Raw genomic sequence first — 12,777 nt, forward strand, 5'->3', positions numbered from 1 at the left:
TCTGTTTGTCCTTTTTCGTTGAAAGTGAAAGTAAAAGGAAATTCTAAATTTTGGGTTCTCCCTTGAAAAGTAATAGAGAGGAAATCTTTCAATCTGGAAAATAATTCTGGTGATCTGGGGGTTCCCAAGGAATGTGCAGGGATTACCTCTCACTTCCTTCCTGTTTGGCTATGGGACAGGAGATGAAGGAAATCTTTACAATGGCACACAAATGGCAGAAAAAAAAATCTGACAGGGGTCACAACCCTCCCTTGCTCTATTCAAAATGAAAAAAAAAAAAAAAACATTTTGCCTATAGTTCTACTTTAAGTGAATCTTTTGATCTGCATAGACTATAGGTTTCTGAAACTCAACTGCTTGTGGTGCACTGCATCCTCCACCATTACTGTCATATATGTTCCAAAATTCTCCTATAGGTTTAACAACTAGGTAATGCATAGTCCTTCCTCACTGGCTACAAATGTAATAGATTTCGTGGATTTGTTTATAAATCTAAAAAATATTATACAATCAAATTAGGTGTGGCCAGCAAAAGCTCTGTTTCCACAAATGCAACTGAAAGAAGATACGGGTGTAGCCACACTATATAATATCTGTATATATGTGACGACCTATGAAAACAATCTAGTCAATTTATAAACAATTATGTAGGCCTGTGCACTTTTCCAATTAATATGCCACGCAGAAGACTTGCAGAGAGGAGCAGATAATAATTTTTGGTCATGTGACAGGAAGAGGCTGCTGCACAACAAATGATTAGCCCTACTTTTATTTAAAAAAAAATGTTAAACATGAAGAATGTGGCATGGAGGTGTCAGTGATCTGCCCTGGAATCACTCCCCGGGAATCACTCCATTCTTTCAGCTTATGTACTCCATTCTTTCAGCTTATGTATCATATTTGCTGGCAGCAGATGCAAGTCACAATGTTCCTGGGTGTGTACTGTCTAAGGGGGTGTGGAATTGGTCAGCATGCTGCTGAAGTTAAACTCTAAGTGGATACTGCCTGCAGGGATATGATGAGCTGCATCATTGCAAATGCCTGTATATTAAAGCGGAGTTCCACCCAAAAGTGGAAGCTCCGCTTGTTTGTCTCCTCCCCCCTCAACTGCCATATTTGGCACCTTTTGGGTGTTTTGACAGGTACCCACTCCCACTTCCAGCTCAGTTCACCGCGGCGAACTGAGCTGAAAGTTCGGCCCCCTCCTTCCTCCCGCAGTCTCCTGGGAACTTTCACAGGTCCCCAGAAGACTGCTGGACCAATCAGGATGAGCAGCGCAACTCATGCATGTGCAGTGAGCACCCGGCTGTGAAGCTAAAAGCTGTCACAGCCTGGTGCCCACAGCTGAGATGCCGGTGCCATGGAGAGAAGGGATAAGCACATCGCTGGACCCTGGGACAGGTGAGTGTTTATTAAAACTCATTAGGCTCCGTTTTTGTAGCTGCTGACTTTTAATAAACACAAAAACTGATGAAACTCCACGTTAAGACATTAACAAGTCACTAGAGTATACACTTAGAACCTTTTTCCTTCAAGCAGAGTAATTTAAAATAACTCTTTAAAAGAGCGCACAGCCTTGGATATAATAAAAAAAAACAAAAAAAACAGCAACATATTTTTCTTTGAATTGCATGCTTGACTGCAGCTTACTCAAATTTTACACATTCTGCAAGTACAATTAGTGTACAGAATGCATGTAGTGCTGAAATCCTACCCTATGTAGTTCACAAAACTGAGCACAAGATGGCAGCATAGACCAACACATTGTAGGTACCTGTGAAGGTTCAGTATCTTGCCGGAGCAGTTCTAGCGGGTGCCAGGAAGACGAACCACACGTTTCCTCAGGAGTTCTCCTATCTTGAGAATTTGCATGAAGCTGATCCGTAAGCCACATCTGAGTCCTTAAAGAAGACTGAAGGGGGGATCCAGCCTGGTAACCCAAGTGGCTAAATTTTGGAACATTGTCACTGGCTGAAAAAGATTTACTTTCTGGTAAGGCACTGTAGGTCATGTCTAAAGTATGCCTCCGACTTGGAGTAGCAAACGGAGAAAACTCAGAGCTGCTGCAACTGTCAAATTTATATTTGAGGTCTACGCCTGCCATTTCCTTCTTCTCAATGTCTTTATCGTCCAGTTTCAGCGCCTCCATGCTGTAGTGAAGACATGATGGCCTATAACCTCGTGAGTGCTGGGAAAGAGAGCTATCTCTACTCATACGATCCAGGCTATGCCGTGATCCTGTGTTTTCAACTTTGCTGTCCTGACTGAACGCATCTGGAGTGCTCAGTTTAGAAAGAGATGACCACTTCTTCATGGGCCTGGAGTCTTTCATATCGAGTGGGTTATCAGAGTGGCCATAGATTCTGCCCACACCAGACAAAGAATAATTGCTGTCCCAAGATGATGTGTCCAGCCGGTCCTCTCTGTGTCTGGGCACTGATGACCTGGCTGTAGAGGGCATGACATGAGCAGAAGGAAGACTGACCAGTGGGTGCACCGGCTTAAAGGTAGAAGTACCGCTGGAAGTTGAATGGTCTAGAGAAAGAGAAAGATTACAGAATTAAACAAATAGCAGCAACACAAAAAAAAAAATACACAAGTTCAATTCTGTAGGCACATTCAAATACAAATCAGTCTGCACTAATCATGCACAATATTTTAGAAGATTTGTATGTATGGAATGGGCAGCACAGTGGCTAAATGGTTAGCACTTCTGCCTGGCAGTACTAGAGTTTTTTTTTTTTAATCCCAACCACAGCACCACCTGCCTGGAGTTTGCATGTTTTCCCTCTGCCTGCATGGCTTTACCCCAGGTACTCCGGTTTCCTCCTACACTCCAAAGACATGCTGGTAGGTTAATTGGTTCCTGTCTAAATTGGCCCTAGTATGTATGAATGTGAGTTAGGGACCTTAGATTGTACACCCCTTGAGCGTTAGGGACTGATGTTAATGTACAATATAGATGTAAAGCACTGCATAAATTGACGGCGCTATATAAGTACCTGAAATAAACAAATGGAAGCTTAGCTTCTGCTGACAGCAATCAACATGCAGTGCTGAATTCTACCAGTAGAGGGTGTCCTACATTTATGAATGAAGCTTCAGAGTGAAGCTCAACAGCCAGACATGGAAACCGATACTGTGAGCAATAATACGCAGCCGGAAAGTTATTTACTTAGGTTATTGTTAAATCAGGCTTTATACACTCTCGCAGTGGAAACATGCAGCACGCAAATTAAAATCGGAAATTAAATTCTTCCACAAAACAGAATGAAATAACACAGGTTATTATACACTTCAACCCAACCTCCATGCTTATAGTAAGGTCCACAAACCACTTTCTAAGCACTCGGAGGCGCTTGTCCTTTTCCTTCTCCTTCCAGCACAGCAGCCTAGGTCTGGTATACCTATTAAAAGCAAGGTGAACACTTGTTTGTTGCTCCAAGAAAACATATGCTGACAGATATATATGAAGAGTATGCCATCGATGACCTCTGAAAATGCTAGTTGCCTGGCTGCTTGTATGTTTGCTTCCAGTCAGTGACACAGGAGTATTGAAGCTGGTTAGTGGTATCAGAGGGAAGTCATAACATCTACTTTGTGTACATGCTCTGAGCTTAAAATATATTGAAGCCACAGGATCAGTATGGCATCCCAGGAACTAGAAGGAGTTGCCAGAAGAGGTAACCAAAGTTTTTATCTCAGGCCCTTAAACCCTCAGTTTTGTAAGTGCTTTCAGCAGCTAACAATCATTTACTGAGTATGCAGCTTCTTTATTTTTTAATCCTGGCCTATCCTCCTGTTTAAGCTGGTGCCATGATCACGGTCCCGGGTTGGCTCCTTTCTCTTCCAGCACCCTTGCCTCCAGGGACTAGAGTTGTATCTCTCTACACTGTGTGCATCATTAGACACACACAGCCCCAAAGCCTAGGATGACAAGGCACTCACCTGCTTCTTCCTCTCCCTTCTCCAAGCCAACATACTAACTGGAGACACAGTCCAGCATTAGCCTTTTCAGAGAAAACAGAAGTTTAGGGAAGCAGCACAGAGAGAAGCCAGCACCATTGAAAGCTGCTGGGGTATAAATTAAAAAAAAAATATTAAATTCTGGGGAATGTTCGTTATTGTGTTCAATTTACTAGGCTAAAATAAATGCTGAGGATTTATTACTACTTTATTATTATTATACAGGATTTATATAGCGCCAACAGTTTGCTCAGTGCTTTACAATATAACGGGAGACAATACAGCAACAATACAGTTCAATACAAGAGGGTTAGGAGGGCCCTGCTCCTTGGAGATTACAGCAGTGTCAGGAGTTAAAGTGTGCCCTTCAATGATAAACCTTTACATCACACAATTAATACAGCATGTGTACTACTACTGGTAGCAATATTGCATTTGGCCAACTGTGTCGCCCTTCCATGTTCCTTGCGGCAAAGAACAGTGATAGGTTGGGACAGTGACCATTTGTTTGTACTATTGATATATTGGTGAGGGGGCGCACTGGACACCTTTGTGCTATATGCTGGCTATTCAGTGTGCCCCCATGACTTTAAGGAAGGGTGGGCTCCCCCCAGGCTTACCTGCCCTCAATCTATCCATTATTAGATCTGTGCTTCTACTATGAAGGCTGTCAAAATTATAGCTAGGACTGCAGATAATGCTGGGGTGCCATGAATAGGGTCTCCAGCTTACGCATGTATTTGCAAATGTGTGCAAACTAAACCCGTAATTAACGTGAACAGTTAGTCTGTATGATTCTGTTGGTTGCAATCTGGTAGGCAAGTTGAGCTGGGAATTTTTCTTTGTTGTTGTTTGACATGCGTTGCCCTTCCATGTGCTCCTTGCTGCAAAGGCCAGTTAGACTGGAGCAGTTGCCGATTGTCTGTACTATTTGGCCAACTCTACAAGATCATTATGATGGTAATTACTCTACCTACCTATACATGCAGACTGCCCAATGCATCTGTGCAGCAGTAGGGTAGGTTGGCCTTAAAGCGGAGCTCCACCCAAAAGGGGAAGTTCTGCTTTAAGGCTTCGTCCCCCACTCCACATTAAGGATTGGCACCTTTGGGGAGGGGGGTACCCAAATTCGACATGTACCCGATTCCGCTGCGATCAGAAGCGGAAGCTGTCTTGCCCCTCCCCGCAGTCTTCTGGGACACACGACAGAAGTCTACAGAACCGTTCACAAAGCGCAGCACTACTCACGCATGTGCAGCGGTCACAGGACTGTGAAGCCGCAAGCTGTCACAGTCGGGTGCCCACAATGAGCATGCTGGTGCCAGGGACACAGGATGGCTGGTGAATCCAGCCAGTGTTCACACTGCTGGATTGAAGGACAGGTGAGAGTTTGTTTTTTAAAAATCAGCAGCTAGTTTTTTTTTTTTAATTTTGACTGGACCTCTGCTTTAAAGTGGTTGTAAACCCTTACATATACCCAGTGAAGTGACTGACCTCAGGAGGTCCCTTAGACATGAAACAAATCCCCCTACATAAGTTGTACCTGTTTATCTGCAGCCATTTGTCCCATACACCCTTAAACTAAGATCGGAAAATAATTTTTACAAACTCACAAAGCCGGGGACAGGGAACTGTCAATCAGCTAGATGTCCCTCCCCCATCAGCATTTTAGCTATTGGTACCAGGAAAACTTGTCAGAACTGACTCCTGCTGATAAGAGTGGATCCAGAGAGAAGTAACACTTTGTGCTTTGGAGAGGGGCGAGTAAACACTATAGAAATATAGGCTTTGTTCAGATTTCATGTCTGAGGTTTACAACCACTTGGTGTATGGTTTTGTGCCGAGAGTATGCTCACTGCGCACTCCCAGCAAACTGCCCAAACTGTCAGGGTCAAGGGATCCTAATCATTTTCCGGCAGCTAATTACAGTGATTACATGATCAGTAACTGTGCCACAGCCTCCCATTGTTCAGAACCCCTTAAAAAGTAATCTGGAGGTGGTGCCAAGAGGTTAAAAAAACATTTATTTTGTTTTGGGGGAGGGGTTAAGGGATGGTTTTGCTGCCATCTGTGTACCTGTTGGGGAGATTTCTAATCAATTCCTGTAAGGGAAGGAAGTGATGACAATTCTCTACAATGGGGACATTAATGGAAAATAAAACAAAACTAACAAAAAACACCACATTTTTGGTAGGGTGGAGAAGGTTAGAACTTTTTGACAATGTTCTTGTTGACATGCAAGCCTTTCTGTGCACTTCTTGTATGGCCATTTGTAAGTGAAAATACTCCCAATGAAGTAACCAACAGAAATAAAAACCTGACAAGTTGGAAATCACCCCAAATATCCAAAGCTAAAAAATGGCCAGAGTTAAACTTTAAAATGTGGCTTATAGCACTCATTTTTGTATAGTATGTGGTTTCCAAAAAAAAAATGTTTTGCTTTCATTGTGGTTTTCTGATGTCTTTTGAGATAATGGGTCTTAGACCAGCTTTACAGTAATCAGGCTCTATTTTTACTCTGTCCAAGTGGTACATTCTGAACACATTTATATTGTTGACTAAAAGGAACAGGGCAGATGATCCTGGGGTCAGGAGAAGTGTCAGATCACTCAATTCAGAAGTGTGCCTGATGGGATTACACCAAGCTAAGCAGCTCATCTATTGCTACATGCAGCTCTCCAGCCCTGCCAGGGGGGCCACCAGCCAACCTTCTCTTGTGAACGTAAATGACTATTCCTTGAAGGTACAAGTCACTTCTATGGATAAAAGTTTTACTTTCCTTTTAATGGAGTAAACAAGGAACATTACATTGGTTTTCTCTGGTTGAACAACTATTTTCACCCGAAAAGTATTACAAATAGATGATAATAATACTAGAAGCCAGCTTGTTTGACCACAAACTTCAACACGTGCTATGTTCACATTCAGTGGCTGTTTTTCAGCGGTGGTCCGACTCCATCTAGGCAGCCAATAAACCATTAGAGACATAATACTGGTACAGGTTCAGCGGTCTACACATCTAGGTGTAAAGATGGCTATATACTGTACAATCTGATTGAACAATTTCTTTTAGATGTACCAACAATTATGTAGTCCAGGGGTCTGTCTGGGCCCAAATTGACTGGATATCAGGTAGGTCATCATAGTACATAGCTATGGTAAATCTAAAGTTGATTGTACAGTCAGATTTTCTGTTTCAATATTTTTATTAAGAAAGTTTTGATTTTAAAAATACAACAAGCTCAAAATATGCCCTCGCAGGGGCAGAGCAGAATAACAACACATAAATAAAGACATCCTGCTGACTTGTATTAGTCAAATAACGAAATGTCCAGTGACATCAAGAAGGGACGGCAAAAAGCCGAACCAAATAGCAGCAGTAAGCCAACATAATATCGTAAAAAAAAGAAAAAAGAAAAAAGGTTAGAAGAAAATAAAATAAAACAAAAGGGAATCGGAAAGAAAACATGAAAGAAGGGAAACGAAAAGGATCACGGATCTGGGGCTAGCATAGGCAGCGACTATAGGAGGCCATAACTAGTAGGAGGCAGGGATGGCAAGGAATAACATATCCAAGGTTCCCAAACCTTAAGGAATCTCGGATGAGAATCATGAAGAATGCTAGACATCTGTTCATTGAACAACATAGCATTCATCCGGGTCTTCAACCCCTGGAGGACAACCAAAGGGGTTCCCCAAGCTTGAGCTATAGCACGTTAGGTCGAAATAAATAGGTAGGATGCCAATTTCTGCTGAAACCTAGACAGACCCAAAATTGGGCAATGCAGGAGGGCCACCTTTGCATCCCTACAGACCGTAATATGAAATAGCGTTTGTAGCAAACCAAAAACCCTACACCAAAAGCCTATCAATCGCGGGCATGACCACCAAATGTGCAGAACGTCCCCACATAGACCGCAGATCCAGAAACACCTATCTCCGCCAGTTGGATTAAAGTGAGCAGTCTGAGCCAGAACCCAGTACCACCGCAGAAGTTTATAGGCTGCCTCAAGAGTGACTGTATTGAATGAACATTTCGCCACCATCCCCCAGGCCCTACGCCACTCCTCCGCCGCAATCGAGACACCCAGATCTTGCTCCCAATGAGATACATAAGACAGGGGTGATGAGGAAGATCTACTGTTGAGAGGCATAAATTACAGAAATGAGACTAGGGGACCCTGGGGAATGCTGACAGATGTGTTCAAAGGGCGTTTTGCAGTAAGGATATGTAGATCTACGGCAGAGGGATAAAACCCAGTGGCACAACTGCAAATACCGTGGCAGGATCCCCCTTGCCTCTCGAAGAGATTCCCATGATGGGAGGTCCACCAAGAGAAAGAAGGGGGATGTTCTGGGCCTCGTGGAAATAGAGGATTATGTGTAATCGGCAAAAGAGGTAGAAACAATGATATCAAATTACCCGAATATTTAACAGAATTTCAGGTTTGTAAACTGTGAAGCATGATAGGGCTCAAATCCAGAGGACGCATCTTAGGCGGGAGCCAAAGCAGTACAGTCAGATTTTAACATGTATGGTGACCCTAAAGCTGGATATATACAGGGAGTTTTTCTCCATTCAACCAGAGGGTTGAACGCGAAACCCCCCCCCCCCCCCAACAAAAAAAACAGACAGATCCCTGCATCCACACAAGTGATATGAATGCAGGGATCTCCCCCACTACGCTATTGTATTCTGACAAGGGGGGACCCCCCAGCATGATCATGTAACAGAACTTAAGTCTATTGACTGGCTTCTGTTAAACAGAGAGAAGTGCAAACAGAATGAAATTTGTCCGGTTCTTGCTGAACTAGCTGATTTTTGGTCTGTGTATACCCAGCTTAAAAAAAAAAATTACAATAGGATTGCCCAGAGATTGCGCACTCCTTTTTAGATGTACCTATGCGATGTAATAGTGGCCATAAATAGAACAATTTTATATACAATTGTCCTGCTGATCAATTACTGTCCGTTAGAAATATACAATCTGAAGATCGAAAGAGTGAAGAGATTGTTTGATACGCCATCCATTTATCATAGCAATCTATACACTTTCCTACAAAATAAACTTTCCATCCAGACCAATCTGAAAATTTTCTATGAAATCTGTTTTGCTCAGAACTGATCAATGACACAACACGTGTCTGATAACACAGGTCTGCGAATAAAAAGCTGTTTGATTATTTTCATCTAATTTCCATGTATTTTGGTGTGCTGAAAACAAATAAAATATTGAAAAAACTCCTAGATGTCATGATTTGCCACAAAATGCAAAATTGTCTTCAAATTTATCAAATTGTTTTAATTTTTGGTATTTTTTTTATATTATGGATTTTTAACCAAATTTAAAGTCCAAATCACTATTAATTAATTCACATAAGTGAATTTAAGATATAAAATGCCAAAAAAACCTTAAAGGGGTTGTCCGAGTTATGTAAAAAAAAAATCTAGCACTGTAAATCTGATGGTCAGCAATATATACATAAGCTAAGCAAGTTTTAGGGGGAAAAAAAATCTATTTCCTTATTTCCCTAGTTCTCTTCTGGCCCTTTGTTGTTATTTGCAGGTATACAATCTCTGCCCCTCCCCCCCTGCAAAGGGAGTGAATACAAGCGCTGCTCTGAGTGACATGTCTGACTACTGGGGTACTCAGCAGCACGCTGTATGTGTAAGCCTCAGCCCTGAGTCTGTGCTTCTAATGGTAGAAGGGGTTAATCTTTCCTGAAGAATCCAGTGGGTGGGAAACCAAATACCCTTGTTTTCTGTATCTATGGGACAGTCGAGACCAACAAAATTACTGGATCAAGAAGAGTTGGCAGCCGAGGGTGCTAACAGTCGGTGAAAAAAATGTCCTCCGAGAAACTTTGGTACCTTCCCATAAAGTTCTTCTACCACCTCTCCACATAAAATTGGGATTGATGAAGCAATTCGTAAAATCACTTCCAAGAGATGGAGAATGCTTCAAATACTTGGTCAACAAGTTTCCAGGCCTGTCAGAGGCAAAATTGAAGGAAGGTGTGTTCGTCGGACCAGACATTAGAAGGCTTATAGTTGATCAAGAGTTTGTCAATACCATGACGGATTCTCAAAAAGAAGGGTGGATTGCATTTAAAGAAGTCGTACAGAAATTTTTAGGCTATTACAAAGATCCTCACTACAAAAAGATCGGACGAATGCTGAAAGCATTTCAAGCTTTAGGTTGCCTGAAGAGTTTGAAAGTGCATTTCCTACAGTCCCACCTTGACTACTTTCCTGAAAATTTGGGAGCTGTGAGTGAGGAACAAGGTGAACAATTCCACCAAGACATTAAAGAGACGGAAAGGAGATACCAGGGAAAATGGAGCATTATAATGATGGCAGACTACTGTTGGATGCTTCAGAGAGACATTCCAGATGCTACTCACAAGCGTAAATTCACCAAGAGGAGCCTCACAGGGAAGAAGAATCGAGTTTAGTGTGTGTAGGTGAGCTCATTTCAGTTCAAAAAAGGATTTTCATGAAAACATTGTAATAAAACTTTAATTTTATAAGTCTATTTCCATTTATTTTGAGGTATTGCCTTATTTAACATAGTTACCAAAATTGTCAGGAAACGTGATGTCCTATGACAAAATGGAGGTCATTTTCGGATTCAGCACACCAAAAAACAAAGATTACGTGGAATAACCAAAACAGCTCTTGAAAAAAAAATTTTTGCAGACCTGTGTATAATTCATAGATTCGATCATATTGTCTGATTCTGACAATATTAACAATCTGATCAAAAGATTCTTCACAAAAACAAACTATATAATCAGTTCTGTGAATTATCAGACAGACATTTATTGTGTCATCATTTGATTTTGAGCAAAACAGATTGTTTTCATCAAAATTATTTTGATCAGTCTGGGCAGAAAATCGAATCATTTATATTGTAAAGCGTTGAGCAAACTGTTGGTGCTATATAAATCCTGTATAATAATAAAAATAATAATCATAAGAAAGGAGAGAGACCAATATAATAAGTACAGCACACTGAATGATCTTGCAATTCATTTTTCTTCCGGACATTAAATTGATCAGCAATACAATCAGATATAAAATCGTGTCATGTATGCCCACCATAAGAGCCAACTTAAACTATTGCTTCAATTTCTTTACAAGTCAGGTAGACCCTTGAATTATAAAAAAAAAAGAAGAAAAAAACACTGTAGATTTATATATGACAACTGGAAAGCAGCATTGCTTTCTGCAATAGAATTCAGATATAGACACCAATAGGATGTACAATCTATCGCTTCTTTCTGTACACTTACATAATACTCTTATTCTTGTTTACTTTTTTCTTTTTAACAAACATTGTTCAGAGAATATCCCATGACACCCAGATATCATATCCCATTAAAACAACGATATGGCTAGTTTATCAAGTTAACAATAAAAGGATTAACAAGCACTTGTGTGGGATGATCCAGAATGCACTTTGGGTAACAGATTTATTCATCTATTAACAAAGACATTATTGTGCCTCACACACAGTGTAATGGAAGCTACAACAATCCATAGAGAAGGAAAATAAACGTTCAGCACTCACTATTACTCCAACATACATTCTGGAAGTCAATTAAACTTTATAGCCAGATGCAACCTGCAAATGCAAGCCATTATATCAGACTTTCCCTTCCATATCAGTAAATAAGAAAACAGGTCAACAATTGAAGGGCAAATGAACACTAAAACCATCATTACACTGGTTACCAAATTATGTGTTCTGCTGACTACAGGATGCCATTGTCGCCTCTTTTGCAAGTGTCAATTTCCTGGCTGTCATTCTAAAACAATGACTTGTGTACTTTTTTTTAAATTTTATTTTAGATCCTTCTACAAAATAGCAATGTCATAAGAGCACCACAAGTGTAATAGAGACAATAATCCAGTAGACCCCAGGAGAATCACATAGGTTAAAGTGTTACTAAACCCAGGACCCTGCGTTCTCTACATCTGGCATCCCACATGGAAATGCAGTTATTTTAGTAAATATAAACTGCTAAATACCTTTTCTCATCAGCAGTTAGAGCAGTCTTGTGACTTCTATCAGTGTCCAGCAGAGCACTGGTTAAAGTGAGTTTTCATTCTCCCGATTGTCATATGAGGCTGCATAACCCCTGACCCTCTGTCTGGACAGCATTGATTGGCCCTGTGCTGATCACATGCATTCTCCCAAAAAAAAAAAAATAACACTCTCTAGCAATACACACCAAACTGATCATGTGCAGCTTGCTCCCAAGGCACTGTTCTATCAGCAGATGGATTAGGGACAGTAGAAGGGAAGGATCAGAGAAGACAGGATCAAACATCCTTTATACACAAAGCAGAAGATTAACCCCTTAGGTTCCACAGTGAGTATAACAAGCATGATTTCCTGCACATACAGACTGATTTAACTGTTGTGGTTTTATTAACACTTTGATGTCTCACTTCAACTAAGGCCAAGGTCAGCACAAAAACTAATTGTAGGCTGTCATTGCATAGTAGGCACGTATGATCGTTTAGAAGTAGCATTACACAAAAGGATCTTATTTTTCAGCATGAGAACATTAAAAAAATAACATTCGAGTACAAAGGTACTTAGGGAATAGAGAGTGAAATATGATAGGGACAGAAAAAGATGACTTCTATACTCTATGGAATGCCAGTGCTCTAATATAAAGTTTTGTTCACAAAGGAAAAAAAAAGCATAAAAGCCAGAAACTTTTTTCTCAGGTGATTAGCAATGGCAGTTTGAACTGGTGTTATAGGGTTACACTGACAATCTTATTTCAGACATATTT

At 40.9% G+C, this 12,777-nt stretch overlaps 1 protein-coding gene across 5 annotated transcripts in view; it reads right to left on the reverse strand.

Moving 5' to 3' along the window:
• The window catches only part of CEP85L (centrosomal protein 85L), a 275,957-nt gene that overhangs the window by 112,704 nt on the left and 150,476 nt on the right, over window positions 1-12,777 (reverse strand). For 3 of the 5 annotated variants that reach the window (XM_089652173.1, XM_089652172.1, XM_089652174.1), the window contains 2 exons: window positions 3,336-3,407; window positions 1,775-2,535 (listed from right to left, as the gene is read on the reverse strand). In XM_089652173.1, the coding sequence (XP_089508299.1) occupies window positions 1,775-2,535; window positions 3,336-3,407 (833 nt within the window). The remainder of the gene's footprint in view (window positions 1-1,774; window positions 2,536-3,335; window positions 3,408-12,777) is intronic. The other 2 variants (XM_089652175.1, XM_089652176.1) reach the window with 1 other exon arrangement.

Source organism: Staurois parvus, unplaced genomic scaffold, assembly GCF_062004578.1.
Source record: "Staurois parvus isolate SC_StPar_1 unplaced genomic scaffold, SC_StPar_1.0 ptg000672l, whole genome shotgun sequence".
Taxonomy (NCBI): Eukaryota; Metazoa; Chordata; class Amphibia; order Anura; family Ranidae; genus Staurois; species Staurois parvus.